Genomic DNA, 11,897 nt, shown 5'->3' with positions numbered 1-11,897 from the left:
ACGTAGTGACTGCCAACATCAAGCACCGAACCCACATCCACCCATGAAAGAAGATGGAACCCCTTTGTGCCTTAAACCCATGCAGCTTTGGGACTCAGCTGAGTCAGTTACGACGAACTGAACCTATCTCCACAGTACTGATACAGAGGCTCTTCATCAAGGATCATCAGAAACCTCAATGAATCCAAAATTAATTAAAATAACTTCATAGAATTTTGAGGTCTGAAAGCTCCTACCCAGACAGTAAGTGTTCCCAAAAAGGAAGAAGGAGATGGGGGGAATGAGAGTATCTGAGATGATAAAACAGGGTAAAGAACCACAAGACCTAGAATTTTGGTCTTGTCCTGATACTAATTAGCTCAGCCTGCTTCTTCCTGTGTAAGGCTAAGAACCGGACTGAGATGATCTCAGTGGTCTCTTCTAATTTTAAAAGTGTATGTACTGGAAATTACAGATTAATGCTATAAATTTAGCCATCTACTGGAAAATTCATGAGCACGGTACATTCATTTATTGTCTATTCCTTCTGATCTCAGTCTCTAAGAAGTATTTAACTCAAATGTTTTGTTCTGCAGAAAATTTTCTACCACTACCTCTCTCTCTTCAATTGATGTTGGTTCTTCAAACCAACATTTATATTGTTTTCTTTGATGTTTAGAATGATGTTATTTGCATTCGTAAAAGTGCAAAAGGAAGGTATCACTAAGTGCAAAATTTTCCACTAAGGAATTTTCCATTTTGCAATTAAACGTGGTAGTAGGTAAAATATGGTATAGGAAAGTGATTAAATGCATACTAAATCATGTGGGTTGTTGAAGGTTATTTGGTTGTTTGGGGTCTCCTAGGATACCTAGTTGTTTTTCCACTAACCCACACATCCTCTACATTCCTAATGAAGCCTTTGGAATAAGCATGGCTTTTTAAGGTTCTCAACACTCTCTTTCTATGACTTCACCATATCATTAAAAATCTAAAGTTATTTAGCATAATTTAATATATTAGCAGGACTTGTAACCGTATCCAAGGATATGAAGTTGTTTGTTGTAACAACCACCTGAAGAATCCAAAAGGCCATTCAAAGAAAAACAACATACCATGTCAAATTTTCAGTAGTTTTATTGAAAAATGCCTCTTTTGTTTCAGAAATAAATAATATAAGGCAGTGAAATTCACAATCTGCAGTTAAAATATAAAAGCAGCAATTCTATGTTCATAGTCTTGCAAACATTTCCAACTGCTTTTGATAACTAAGAAACATGTTCTGGAAAAAAGTTCATACTAAATATACAACACAAACATGCAATTCCATCGCTGCAGAATATTCTGCAATTTGGCATAAATGTTAGTGTGTCTAAAACAAGGAGGTTTAAGGCAATATGAAATTGTATCCAGTTGATACAATAATTTCAGCTACATGACTTAAGGTTCGTGGTTGTTAAAGGAGATGTATAAGAGCATTCTATGCCATAATGGGTGACAGAAGACAGAAGAAGAAGAAAAATAATTGCAACGGAGTTGACTTTTCCCTCCCTTTTGGTTTTAGAGGGGCAATTACTTGAATCGTGCTGTAATTGAATTGCAAATAAGAATTAGGAAAGATAAACTGCCCTCTCAAAGAAATATGCAGAAGTTCTGGGTTCCAGGACTTAGGGCTTAACCTAAGAGTTTCACCGAGGCTGCCCGCTGTGCCAAGTAAAGGCACCAGGCACGTTCTCTCCTTGCAGCTTTTGTGAACAGTGTTTTGCAAGCATTTCAAGGGCAAAAGCAAAGATGTCTACAGACTACGTGCGGCTAGCTAGGCTTCCTGCAGAAACCAGGTTCTCTACAGTGAAAAGGGGGACTCTTGGATGAAGCGACGCTGAAAGAAACATCGCAAGTAAGACGTACACTGCTCTATCAGACCTGTAAAAGATAACCCCAACACCTCCCCTGAGCCAGGCCACCCTGGGTGCGGCTTCAGGTTCGCTGCCCAACGACACCGCGGGGCAGGGTGCGCCGCCGGCGCTTGTGGAGAGGACGCTCCTCGACTGGTTCATCTGCACCGTAGTCCTCGTACTCGTCAGTCCGCTCTGGCTCCACCGGCACAATGAAGGGCTCGCGCTCAGGCAGGTAGGCCCCGCCCTCGGGCACGTACGGCTCTGTCCGATTCAACATTACAGTTATGGCATGATTTGGAAGGTACAGACACAGCAAAAGTTAAACTATCACCTGAGGTGATGGCACTCCAGTCTCAATCTCATAACTATAAATACATAAATTACAATGTTCTGATTACTTCCATTTGCATAGAGAATTTGGTGATGCTCAAATAAGTAAGGGCCCTTTTTTTTTTAACCTTCAACGATCCAGCAGTAAATACAATCATTGCACAAATACCTGGGAAGGGTCAGAGACTGGGCCAAAGAACTGTAAACACAGAACCCAGGTGGGATTTTCACAAATCCTCAAGTACCTATTCGTGAAGTCAAACTCCTCAACTCAAAGAACAGCATGGAAAGATGAGGAGGTGAGGGGAAGTATTGTTGGCTCCTAGAAACTGAACTCTAGAGGTGCGAATCAACCACCACCAGGTAATATACAGTACATGACATTGTCTGTGGCTGCCTCTCCCACAGACTGAGTTACAGCTGGTGGGTGAGGAACGCCAGTGACTACAGCGAAACAGGAAGGAAAAAAGTGACTATAGAACTTTGGTTTGAAAGTTGCAGCTACAAACCCAAATGAGGGTACATGTACAAAAAAGAGTAATAATGAGACACATGCCCTGAACCAGACACATTGCTAACAAGCGAGAAACGAGGCAGTTCCATTCGGTGTTATTCCGGCATAGAGCAAGCAGCAGGCTTTGATGCAGAAGCTTACTGGAGAACTGTTACGTGATTTTAGTGGACAGGATCACATACACATCATTTACAAGCCACAATTAGTTTATTATTTACATAAGACACGTCTCTGTAACCAGGTTAATTGTTTTTCTCTACATGGCATGATCTCCGCTGGTTAGTAGTTTTATTATGAGCCTCTTTCTCTTCTCAGGCTCCTTATGGCTGTGTGTTTGAACTTTTTTTTAATAAGATTTTTCTGCATTATTGCTGAAAGGCATCAGGCTTATAGACTAACACCACTGCTTTTGTCTCATTCAAGTTAGTATAGAGTCTCCACCCCCCTTTATGATGTCAACCTGGTTCGTTAACCACATCTGTGGTGAGATTTCCATACAGACTCATTTCCTACTAAGCACGTGCGCAAACATCTCAGAAACAGGATTTTCATGTATTCAAACTGTAAGCAGCACTGGCGACTTAGAAAATTTGTTAGCCGGAACCTGAAACAGGTCAAAGATGATAGTTTTTAAAAGTTGAATTACTATGCAAAAAATATATATACACATCCATCTAAGTATGTAATGGTTAAAGTATATATATATATATCCATATATTTCTAGTTATTCACACATATCATAAGGCAGAGATAATTTAAATTTATTTTATCAAGCATTAAATTATAATTTTTGTGATAGGGCTGCATGAGAAATTTACATTATGATTCATAACTTTTGGCCATATGTAAGTATTCACACAAATATATAGATATATAGATATTTAGGTATTCAACTACTCATGCACTATTTGCTAGTAGCCAACCATATCAAACAGCAGTATCATTTTTAAAACTTGCAAGATGCTTGAGGGTGCACTAATGAGAAGGTCACCGCTGGCCACAGCATGACTTTATTCCAATCGGCACACGTCCCCTGTCCCCACATCCCCAAAATCAGACATAAGAGAACTGAAACACTAGAATTTCACTACTAAATCCTTTAAAAAATTACATCCCAGATTTTATACATATTAATCTAACAGACAGTGTGAGACAGTGAATTATTTTCAGTTGTCTGCATCGTGTTATGAAATACAGGGTGGGGCACAAGCAGGTTTACAGTTCATATGGAAAATAATATAAGAACTAATATATAACAATACAAGAATAAATTGTTTTACATACTTTCATACTCACAACTGCAAGCCTATTATTGCCCCACCCTGTAGTATGCCTACATGTTAGATTCCCAAAACAAACATATATACATATATATTCTTAGCATTCTACAATTGTATTTTAAAAATTCCAGTTCCCAACCTTTAGGTTGGGGAAAGAAAAAAAAAGTGAATTGCTAGCATTCTTTGAACTTGCAGGAGAAATAAGGAGAGCTTTATGATATGATTTGGTAATTTTAGAAATATTGGAAGGGGGAGAAAATAATTATTCAACTCATAAGAGTGATACAATGTTTTATGCTTTGAGAGAGAACGATATCACCACATAATCAAAATACACAACTGGAAGAGCTGATATCTTTGAGAAATGCTCAAATCAATATTCCTTCAATCCTAGGGAACTTCATTTCCAGAACAGTTCTTAATTCGGGTGAACTCGGGTTCCGACATTGACAGTCACGTACCTGGATAGCCTTGCCCGTTGTATGGGATGCTGGCGCACTGGGATGAGTCACAGTACCCGGGAGGACCTGGGGGCCCTCGGATACCTGAGTTTCCAGGACGACCAGGGGGTCCTGGGGGACCTCTGGAACCTGTGGACCCTGGTGGACCCGTTCTGGATTCTCCTTGTGGACCTAGGGTGGGTTTAAAACAAATATGTCTCCTCTTGTTAAATACATGTTCTCAGGCAGTCAACAATACTTTGGTACCTCCACTGCCTTAAGAGTAGACAACTCACTAGTGTATGGTAAGAAAATATTTCCTGATGAAATCACTGATATGAACCAAAGTGTGGTACTTTCTTACCAGGGATTCACTAAGAGTTAATGCTAGAAATCCAACTCCTTTAACGATTTTATTCAAAGAATATTGACTTAGCGAGAATTACCCAAACTAAAGGTATCAGTGAGTTTTCTGAATGCTCCCACTCTCACAGAGATTGATGACCTGAAGGAAATGGCTACCATAGCCCATGAGACTGCCACTAAGACACGGAAGTGCCTGCTCTATACCTCTGGACCATGGAAGCAGTGTTATTTCTGGACCAAGTGATACTTACGGCTAAAATAAATGTAAACATGTAACCACTAGGGTTGACCTTAGTTGCAAAGGCCTTATGGACATTATAATGAAAAAAAATTCCTTTTCAACCTAGCAAAAGAAATTCATAAAAAAACTAGATAACTCCTCTTTCCAAAGCATCAATAAAGAAACTGTAAGTGAAATCCTGTGAGTGAGATTTCAGTCACAAAAGTCTTGTGACTTTTGAGTGAGAATACATTTTTTTCAGCCTACTAGCAACATCTTGAAGAGTATTGGAAAAAACAGGAAGTGAGACATTATTCTTAAAAGCTATGAGGCCAAAGAAAACAAATAGGAATTCCATAAAAAAGAAAATAGCAACCCTCAGTGTCACTGAAATTCATACCCTCATATATTAAAGACACAGGGAATGCTTACTAGAACACATTCAAACTTTTTTTTGAGCAAAGAGAACATAAAAATGAGGTTTTAGAAGTTGAACTTCTTGCTAAAATATATTCTATGATGGTCACTATGTTTGAAGCCGATCTGATGAGGTTGTGAATCTCTCAGGGGGTTATGTGCTCTCCAGGTAGTCACTAGCAGAAATAGGGTACCAGCAGACCTACCTGGGGGGCCAGGTGGCCCTCGAGCCCCTGGAGACCCAATACCCCTTTCACCTTTCTCTCCGGGCAAACCTAAGGAAGGAAAAAAAGATAAGCACAGGAGGGAAATTGTCAGGAAACACGTAGTCTTCATTTCAACTGAGAACACTTGATTAAAGTAATTGATTTCCCTAATTTTGCACAGAAGTTCACTCTTTAAGGCAAATTTTTTTCTAGGTATTTGTATAATTCCAGATTTATGGCCAGGAAACAAATCTGGCTACACACCAGGGAAAAAATTATTTGAAGAAAACAAACATGTCTAATATATACTTTCAGGAATAGTTATTATGAACAGAAATCAAAGAAATAGTTACAGCTCATTGAAAAACATCTTATTTTTAGTAGCCCTATTAGTATAGCACCCAAACCATCAGAATGATAGAAATATCTAAGTATCCTCCACAATGCTAAGCACTGCTCTGACCAAAGTGGGTACCAGAGTCCTGAAACATCTGGAATCAGATAATTCTATTTTTCTTCTTTTCCTCCAATTATACTTCTCTACCATAAAATTAAAATGAAACAAACACATAAAATGAGTGCCAGACCCTGAATAAAAGAACCAAAAAAATGGATCTAAAATTGTAGGGCTGCTTAAATACGAGAACATTGTTACTGCCCAACTCTTTGAAGTCACGACAATTAGTAAGATTTTAGTGCTGGGTTTAGTTTGCCAAGATGCAGTTTTTCCCATTAACAACAACAACCAGAAGTCAGCATTATCTTTACCAAGATCTCCTGACAATGTTTCTGTTTCCTAACCTATGGAGTTCTACAGCTGGTGGCCACCCGAAGAAGACAGATTCACGGATACACAACTCCTCTGGGACCCTCCAAACAAGACTAAAGTCCTTTGCCAAATTCAGTCTCCCACATACTTTTAACACCCTTAGGCCTTATACTTACTTGCAGGCCCCTTCCTTTATGCTTATGCTGCAGCCAGAAATACCTACCTCGCTCCCCTGGGGGTCCCTGCATGCCCGGTGTGCCTGGGAAGCCCGGTCGCCCCCCAGGTCCTGGCTCTCCTCTGGCTCCTGCGCTGCCTGGGGGACCTGGGGGACCGGGTGGGCCTGGCTGGTTACGATTGGAGTGGTAGTCATTTGGAATCTGATTCAGCATCTGATTGAATCTGTTCATCTGACCTATAAATAGATAGAACAATTGTTAAGAGGAAACCCAATCAATTAGGGAGGGATGAGAAGCTGAAACTGTTTTCTCTGAATTGTCTAGTGAAATCCATGTCTATTCCTCCTCTGTCCAGAAAGCATTCTATTAATGACCAAAAAGGTAAAATAAAATTCTCCCATCACCAAGGACAAAATGATCTCTGATAAATGATTGTTTCCACCAACTACTGATCAAGTAGGCCTGATTATTGCTATAAACATGAACAAGTTGTAAAATTTTAATGTGGCTCTGCTACAAAGACCTGAGATTTTCCAGATGATGTCACTCCAAAAGAAACCTTCATACATTAAGAAATTATACCATTCTTGTGTGTACATAAGGCAACAATAATCGGGATTTAGTGTAAATCGGGCTCCCCTGTGGGATATATTGAAAAATAAGATTTCTGGGCAGCATCTCCAAAGACAATGATTCACCAGGTTTAGAATCTGGCCCAGGAACCCCAGCGCCCGGCAGGCAACACAGGCGATGCTGATGCAGGTGTTCTCCAGGATAGCACTTCCAAAAATAGTGGTTACGACTTCCAAAAGAGGGAACCCTGAGTTTAAGGCCACTCTTGGTTTTCAGCCACTGGGCTTGATCAATAAACTTACAGGCCTCATGGAAGAAAGAGTGTCTGAAAAATAAAGAGGCAATAAAAATGTCCCCACTGAAATGGACTTTCTGTGACCAAATAGGACTGGGTAGGTTTACTTCCTTAAAGTCACACAACAACTTGAAGGTCTTAATTTAAAAGATTCAGTGTTTGCTGCTTTCCTATATTTACTCAGCTGAAGATCTCTAAAAATCCTAGCGTGAAAACTGAAAGCCCCTTTTAGAACATGACTTTGTATCAGACCAAATATAAGGAAAACAGGCTTTCTTTTACCTTGAGTTATTATTTGATCTTAATGGCAAATAATTAAAATAGCATGAGCCTCATCTAACTGGCTACAAAACTGACAATGTATAAAAATAGATCCTCACACATGAAATAGAAACATATATCTTAGAAACTTTATGGCTCAAACTCTGCATTTTCTGAAATTAATTAAAAAATTATTTAGACAGTAAAAAGAAAGACATTTACCACTTATCAATTGTTCACAGACTTGTCTCGCAACTGCCCGCATCATGTTCTGAGAAGCAATGTCTCCCTTGTTAATTAAATCAATGAGAATCGTTAGCAGGTTATTTCTATCATTTCGGACTTCAATCTTTTACACACAAAAAAATGGAGGTCAAATTTCAGGAAATACATACTCTATCACCTTTCTCTCCTTTCAATCCAGATGGACCCTGAAATACAGGAATTTCGTAGGTTAGAAAGTGACAAACATGATCTAAAATTATTCATGAATAAACATGAGGATGAAGAGAGCAAGGTCTGCTTTTGATGAATTAGCAAATGACACATCACAGTTACCTTGATGTTACTCACATTGTCTTTGACTGTTAATAGCAATCTAATTCCCGCCTCCACCTCCCTGTCTCTGAAGCACATGACCTCCAAAAGAGTGCGGAGATGTGGATTTTATGATAGCAATTTAGAAGTTATGTATTATGCATACATTTTATGATGCCATTCACCAGAAAGGCCTGGCACTGAAATACACATGAAAATGGCACTTGGAACAATGACCCTTTCTTTTACATCACCATGGCTGGGTAACTCAGTTTGTTATTGTGGAGTCTGCATGACACATTAATTTCAGTTCTAGTAAGAACCATTGGGCTTTTGTCAATTCCCTAGCTAAACATATACCTCTAACTTCTTCCAATTATTTTTTTGTGCATTGGAGATAAAAGTAATCACATGTCTCCCTTATTAAATAACTCAATGCAAATGGTGGTTCCACATCCAAACACAACTTCAGAATATTTGTCCCCGCTCTGCCAGGCCTCTCACTGGCCAGGAGAAGATCGTGGAAAAAGTTTTCCTTATAGTGCAAGAAGAAGTTTGCGCCTTTTAGTAATGCTCTTCCAGGCTGCCAACTGCTATCACAGGAGAAACACCCAAGCCATTGAAAACTGTGATGTTCAAATAATATATCCCAAACCAAACTGCATCTTACAACCTCCAAAACTTTTGCCTGAACTACTCTAATATCTTTCCAACTGGTCTTGTTGTTTCTGGATTGCCCCTTAGAGTCTATTCTCCTCACAGAAGCCAGAGTGATATTTGTACAAGGAAAATTCTAATGTCCCTCTTGGCTCCAAGGGCCCCTTATGACATCTGGAATAAAAGAAGAATTCCTTGTCACTAGCTAGATGGTCCACCTGATCACCTCTGCTCAACTATCTGACACAATCTTCTATTTCTCTCCCTTTACTCCCTTGACTTTGGGTATCTGGGCCTCTCTGCTGTTCCTTTCATATACCAGAGTCATTCTTCACTCAGAGCTTTTATTCACGCTGTTTCCACTGCTTGGAATCCTCTTCCCACAGCCCTTCAAAGAGCTTGCTCCCTCAATTCATTCCACCGCCTCCGACAGGCTGACTACTGTATCTACAACAGCCACCTCCCCACCACCACAGTTACTCTCTCGCCCCTTAGCTTGTTTGTTTTCTTCATGTCACTCATCATCACCAGAAATATTTATTTTTGTGTTTTTGGTCTATATGCTCTACTAGAATCTTGCTGAGGACAAGGGCTTTGCCTTGTTTACTGTTGTATCCCCAGACCCTAAAACATTGACTAGCACACATTTAGGCACTAATAAATAGGTGTGGAGTAAATGAATAAAAATATTCCACAGGCAGTTCTTGAAAACATCCACAGTACAATCAGGTGGTGTAAGTTAGCAGGAAGAGATCAATTGGTTATAATAGTTAATGACATAAACCAGCAATTTCCAACCAGGGCACTGCAAGAATTTTTAAAGCATTCAATACCTATTATTCAGAGGCACTGACCTCTTTTCCCTTAAATTGTCAAGTAAAAAAAATAACAACAGACAATTCAACAATAGCCATTCAGTATGAATGAATCAAAATTATACCTATTTTTGTCAGGTCAGCAGAAAAACAAACTTTTGATGTGCCACAGAATTTTAGTAATTAGTTTATGTGTGCCATGAGGTGGAAAAGGTTGAACATCACTGACATAAGCTGAAAGTCACTGAGCCAGGCTCTCTGCTAACACCTTCTGCAGCCCTCTGCTAGTTCAGGCATAGGAATGAAAGGTAAGATAGAATAGAAGATGAAAAGAAGAGGTGGTTTGCCACCCTAGAGGACAAGAATGATCGAAGGAAAAAAGAAGATCGTAAGGTCCAAATAAATGCTGCAAGTTACAATCACAAGATAAACTGGAGTTTGGCTTTCCCTCTGTCAAAAGTACTAGACTATAATGGAAACATTATTATTATTGAGTTTAGAGCCCTTTGTAAGTTCCAAAGATATTTTTTAACATTTATTGCTACTTTGAGATTGTTCCTGATGTTTTTTTTTTATTTACTGTCACTCTGAGATTCTTCTTGTATATAAAGTTTGTAGAAATCATCTTTATTTCAAATCAAGGATGTAAGTTTCCTTCAGGTTTCAAGTTGCAGCCATTAGTTACATTGGTAACAGACGTGTGTAAGACTCTTATTTGGTCACAGTGAAACGAAACAGAATTCTGAATAGGTAGAAGAGTCCCATGTACTCTAAACTGCCATGATTCATTGAGGAAAACAGAGTAGAACATCATGTGCTCGGGTACACATGGAGTATGAAGTACATCAGGAGTCCTTCAAATATTATGTTGCTAATTTAATTTTATATAAACATAGAAGATGACCCATGTCACATAAAGATTTTACCTTAAACTTGTGTGACATTAAAATTTTTTTTAAACTTGGGTTTATGTGACTGGGACAATACTTAAGAAAACAGAAGTCTAATCCAGACAACAGCTAATGGTTGGACTCAATGCTCTTTAAGATAACTTCTTATATTTCAGAAATCTATTTAGACAAGATAAATTCATGCTTCATATATAAAATAAGAAAGAACTTAAAAAGTATATGAAGCCCAATAGTCATTATATACACTTGTGGACATTTTATTTATTCTCTCAGTTTTGGAGATACTAATTTGAAAATACCAGGTATGCATAACACCATCTCAATGACTATTTTAACCAAAATACCTAACTAAAAGAAAGTTACACTAGCCCTGGCTTGTGTGGCTCAGTAGATTGAGTGCTGGCCTATGAACTGAAAGGTTTCTGGTTCGATTCCCAGTCAGGGCACATGCCTGGGTTGCCAGCCCAGTCCCCAGTTGGGGGCCTGTGAAAAGCAACTGGTATCTCTCACACACTGATGTTTCTCTCCCTTTCTTCAAAAAAAAAAGTTACATTGGATGTGAACTGGGCAATATGAAAAAGTAAAATAGCAGATTAGATCAATCCTTTTAATTCTAGGACTAATGATCTTAGCATCCTGAAGGGAAGAGAAAAGAGCAAGTGTCTTGGCTGGAGGATCCTACCAAAGGGCTAACATCTGCACTTTACCCAGGGAAGCTCCATCCACCATCACCATGCCCTTTTCTATATTAAGCAGCATGCCCCTCCTAAATAAAGACTCATTCTGCTGACCCAGCTTGCAGTGTTTATACAGTGTAGAAATATGTATCTTGGCTCATAATCCCTTTCTCTTTTTAAAGAAACCCTATAAGCACAGTTTCATCTTATAATATTCTAACTCACAGAAAAACTTTAGAACTTGTACCAAGTTAATTCCACAGGTTTAGCACAGTTTCAACAAACGCTTCAAACACAGTACAGCAGAGACAATATAAGGCCAAAGCCTTTCAGTTTGCTCACTATCGATGGCCACCGTGAAAGGACTCTAGACATGCAAACCATCCACTTACTGGTCTGCCATGGTCTCCGGGCTTTCCGGGTTTCCCACTCGGTCCTGTGGCTCCCGGGGAGCCTGGGGTTCCCTGCAACACACAGATCAGGAAGGAGAATGTCATGATGAAAGAAAACTCCCATCAAAAGTAAACCAATAGAGCAGCCAGGTTAAAAGCTTTGAAATGAAACAGCGTATAATCA

The 11,897-nt window shown here is 39.2% G+C and overlaps 1 protein-coding gene across 4 annotated transcripts in view; it reads right to left on the bottom strand.

Moving 5' to 3' along the window:
• Positions 1 to 1,098: 1,098 nt before the first annotated feature.
• Positions 1,099 to 11,897, bottom strand: part of COL12A1 (collagen type XII alpha 1 chain) — a 111,346-nt gene continuing 100,547 nt past the window's right edge. For 2 of the 4 annotated variants that reach the window (XM_037034311.1, XM_037034312.1), the window contains 7 exons: positions 11,714 to 11,785; positions 8,120 to 8,155; positions 7,947 to 8,013; positions 6,643 to 6,831; positions 5,651 to 5,719; positions 4,463 to 4,633; positions 1,099 to 2,138 (listed from right to left, as the gene is read on the bottom strand). In XM_037034311.1, coding sequence (XP_036890206.1) covers positions 1,957 to 2,138; positions 4,463 to 4,633; positions 5,651 to 5,719; positions 6,643 to 6,831; positions 7,947 to 8,013; positions 8,120 to 8,155; positions 11,714 to 11,785 — 786 coding nt within the window. In that variant the 3' untranslated portion in view covers positions 1,099 to 1,956. Of the gene's footprint in view, positions 2,139 to 2,984; positions 3,326 to 4,454; positions 4,634 to 5,650; positions 5,720 to 6,642; positions 6,832 to 7,946; positions 8,014 to 8,119; positions 8,156 to 11,713; positions 11,786 to 11,897 lie in introns of those variants that run through there. The other 2 variants (XM_037034314.1, XM_037034315.1) reach the window with 2 other exon arrangements.

The sequence above is a fragment of the Sturnira hondurensis genome, unplaced genomic scaffold (assembly GCF_014824575.4).
Source record: "Sturnira hondurensis isolate 20B ecotype Veracruz unplaced genomic scaffold, ASM1482457v3 Scaffold0022136, whole genome shotgun sequence".
NCBI lineage: Eukaryota > Metazoa > Chordata > Mammalia > Chiroptera > Phyllostomidae > Sturnira > Sturnira hondurensis.
Note: the sequence above shows the minus strand (reverse complement) of the source record. Positions and strands in the feature narration are given on the sequence as shown.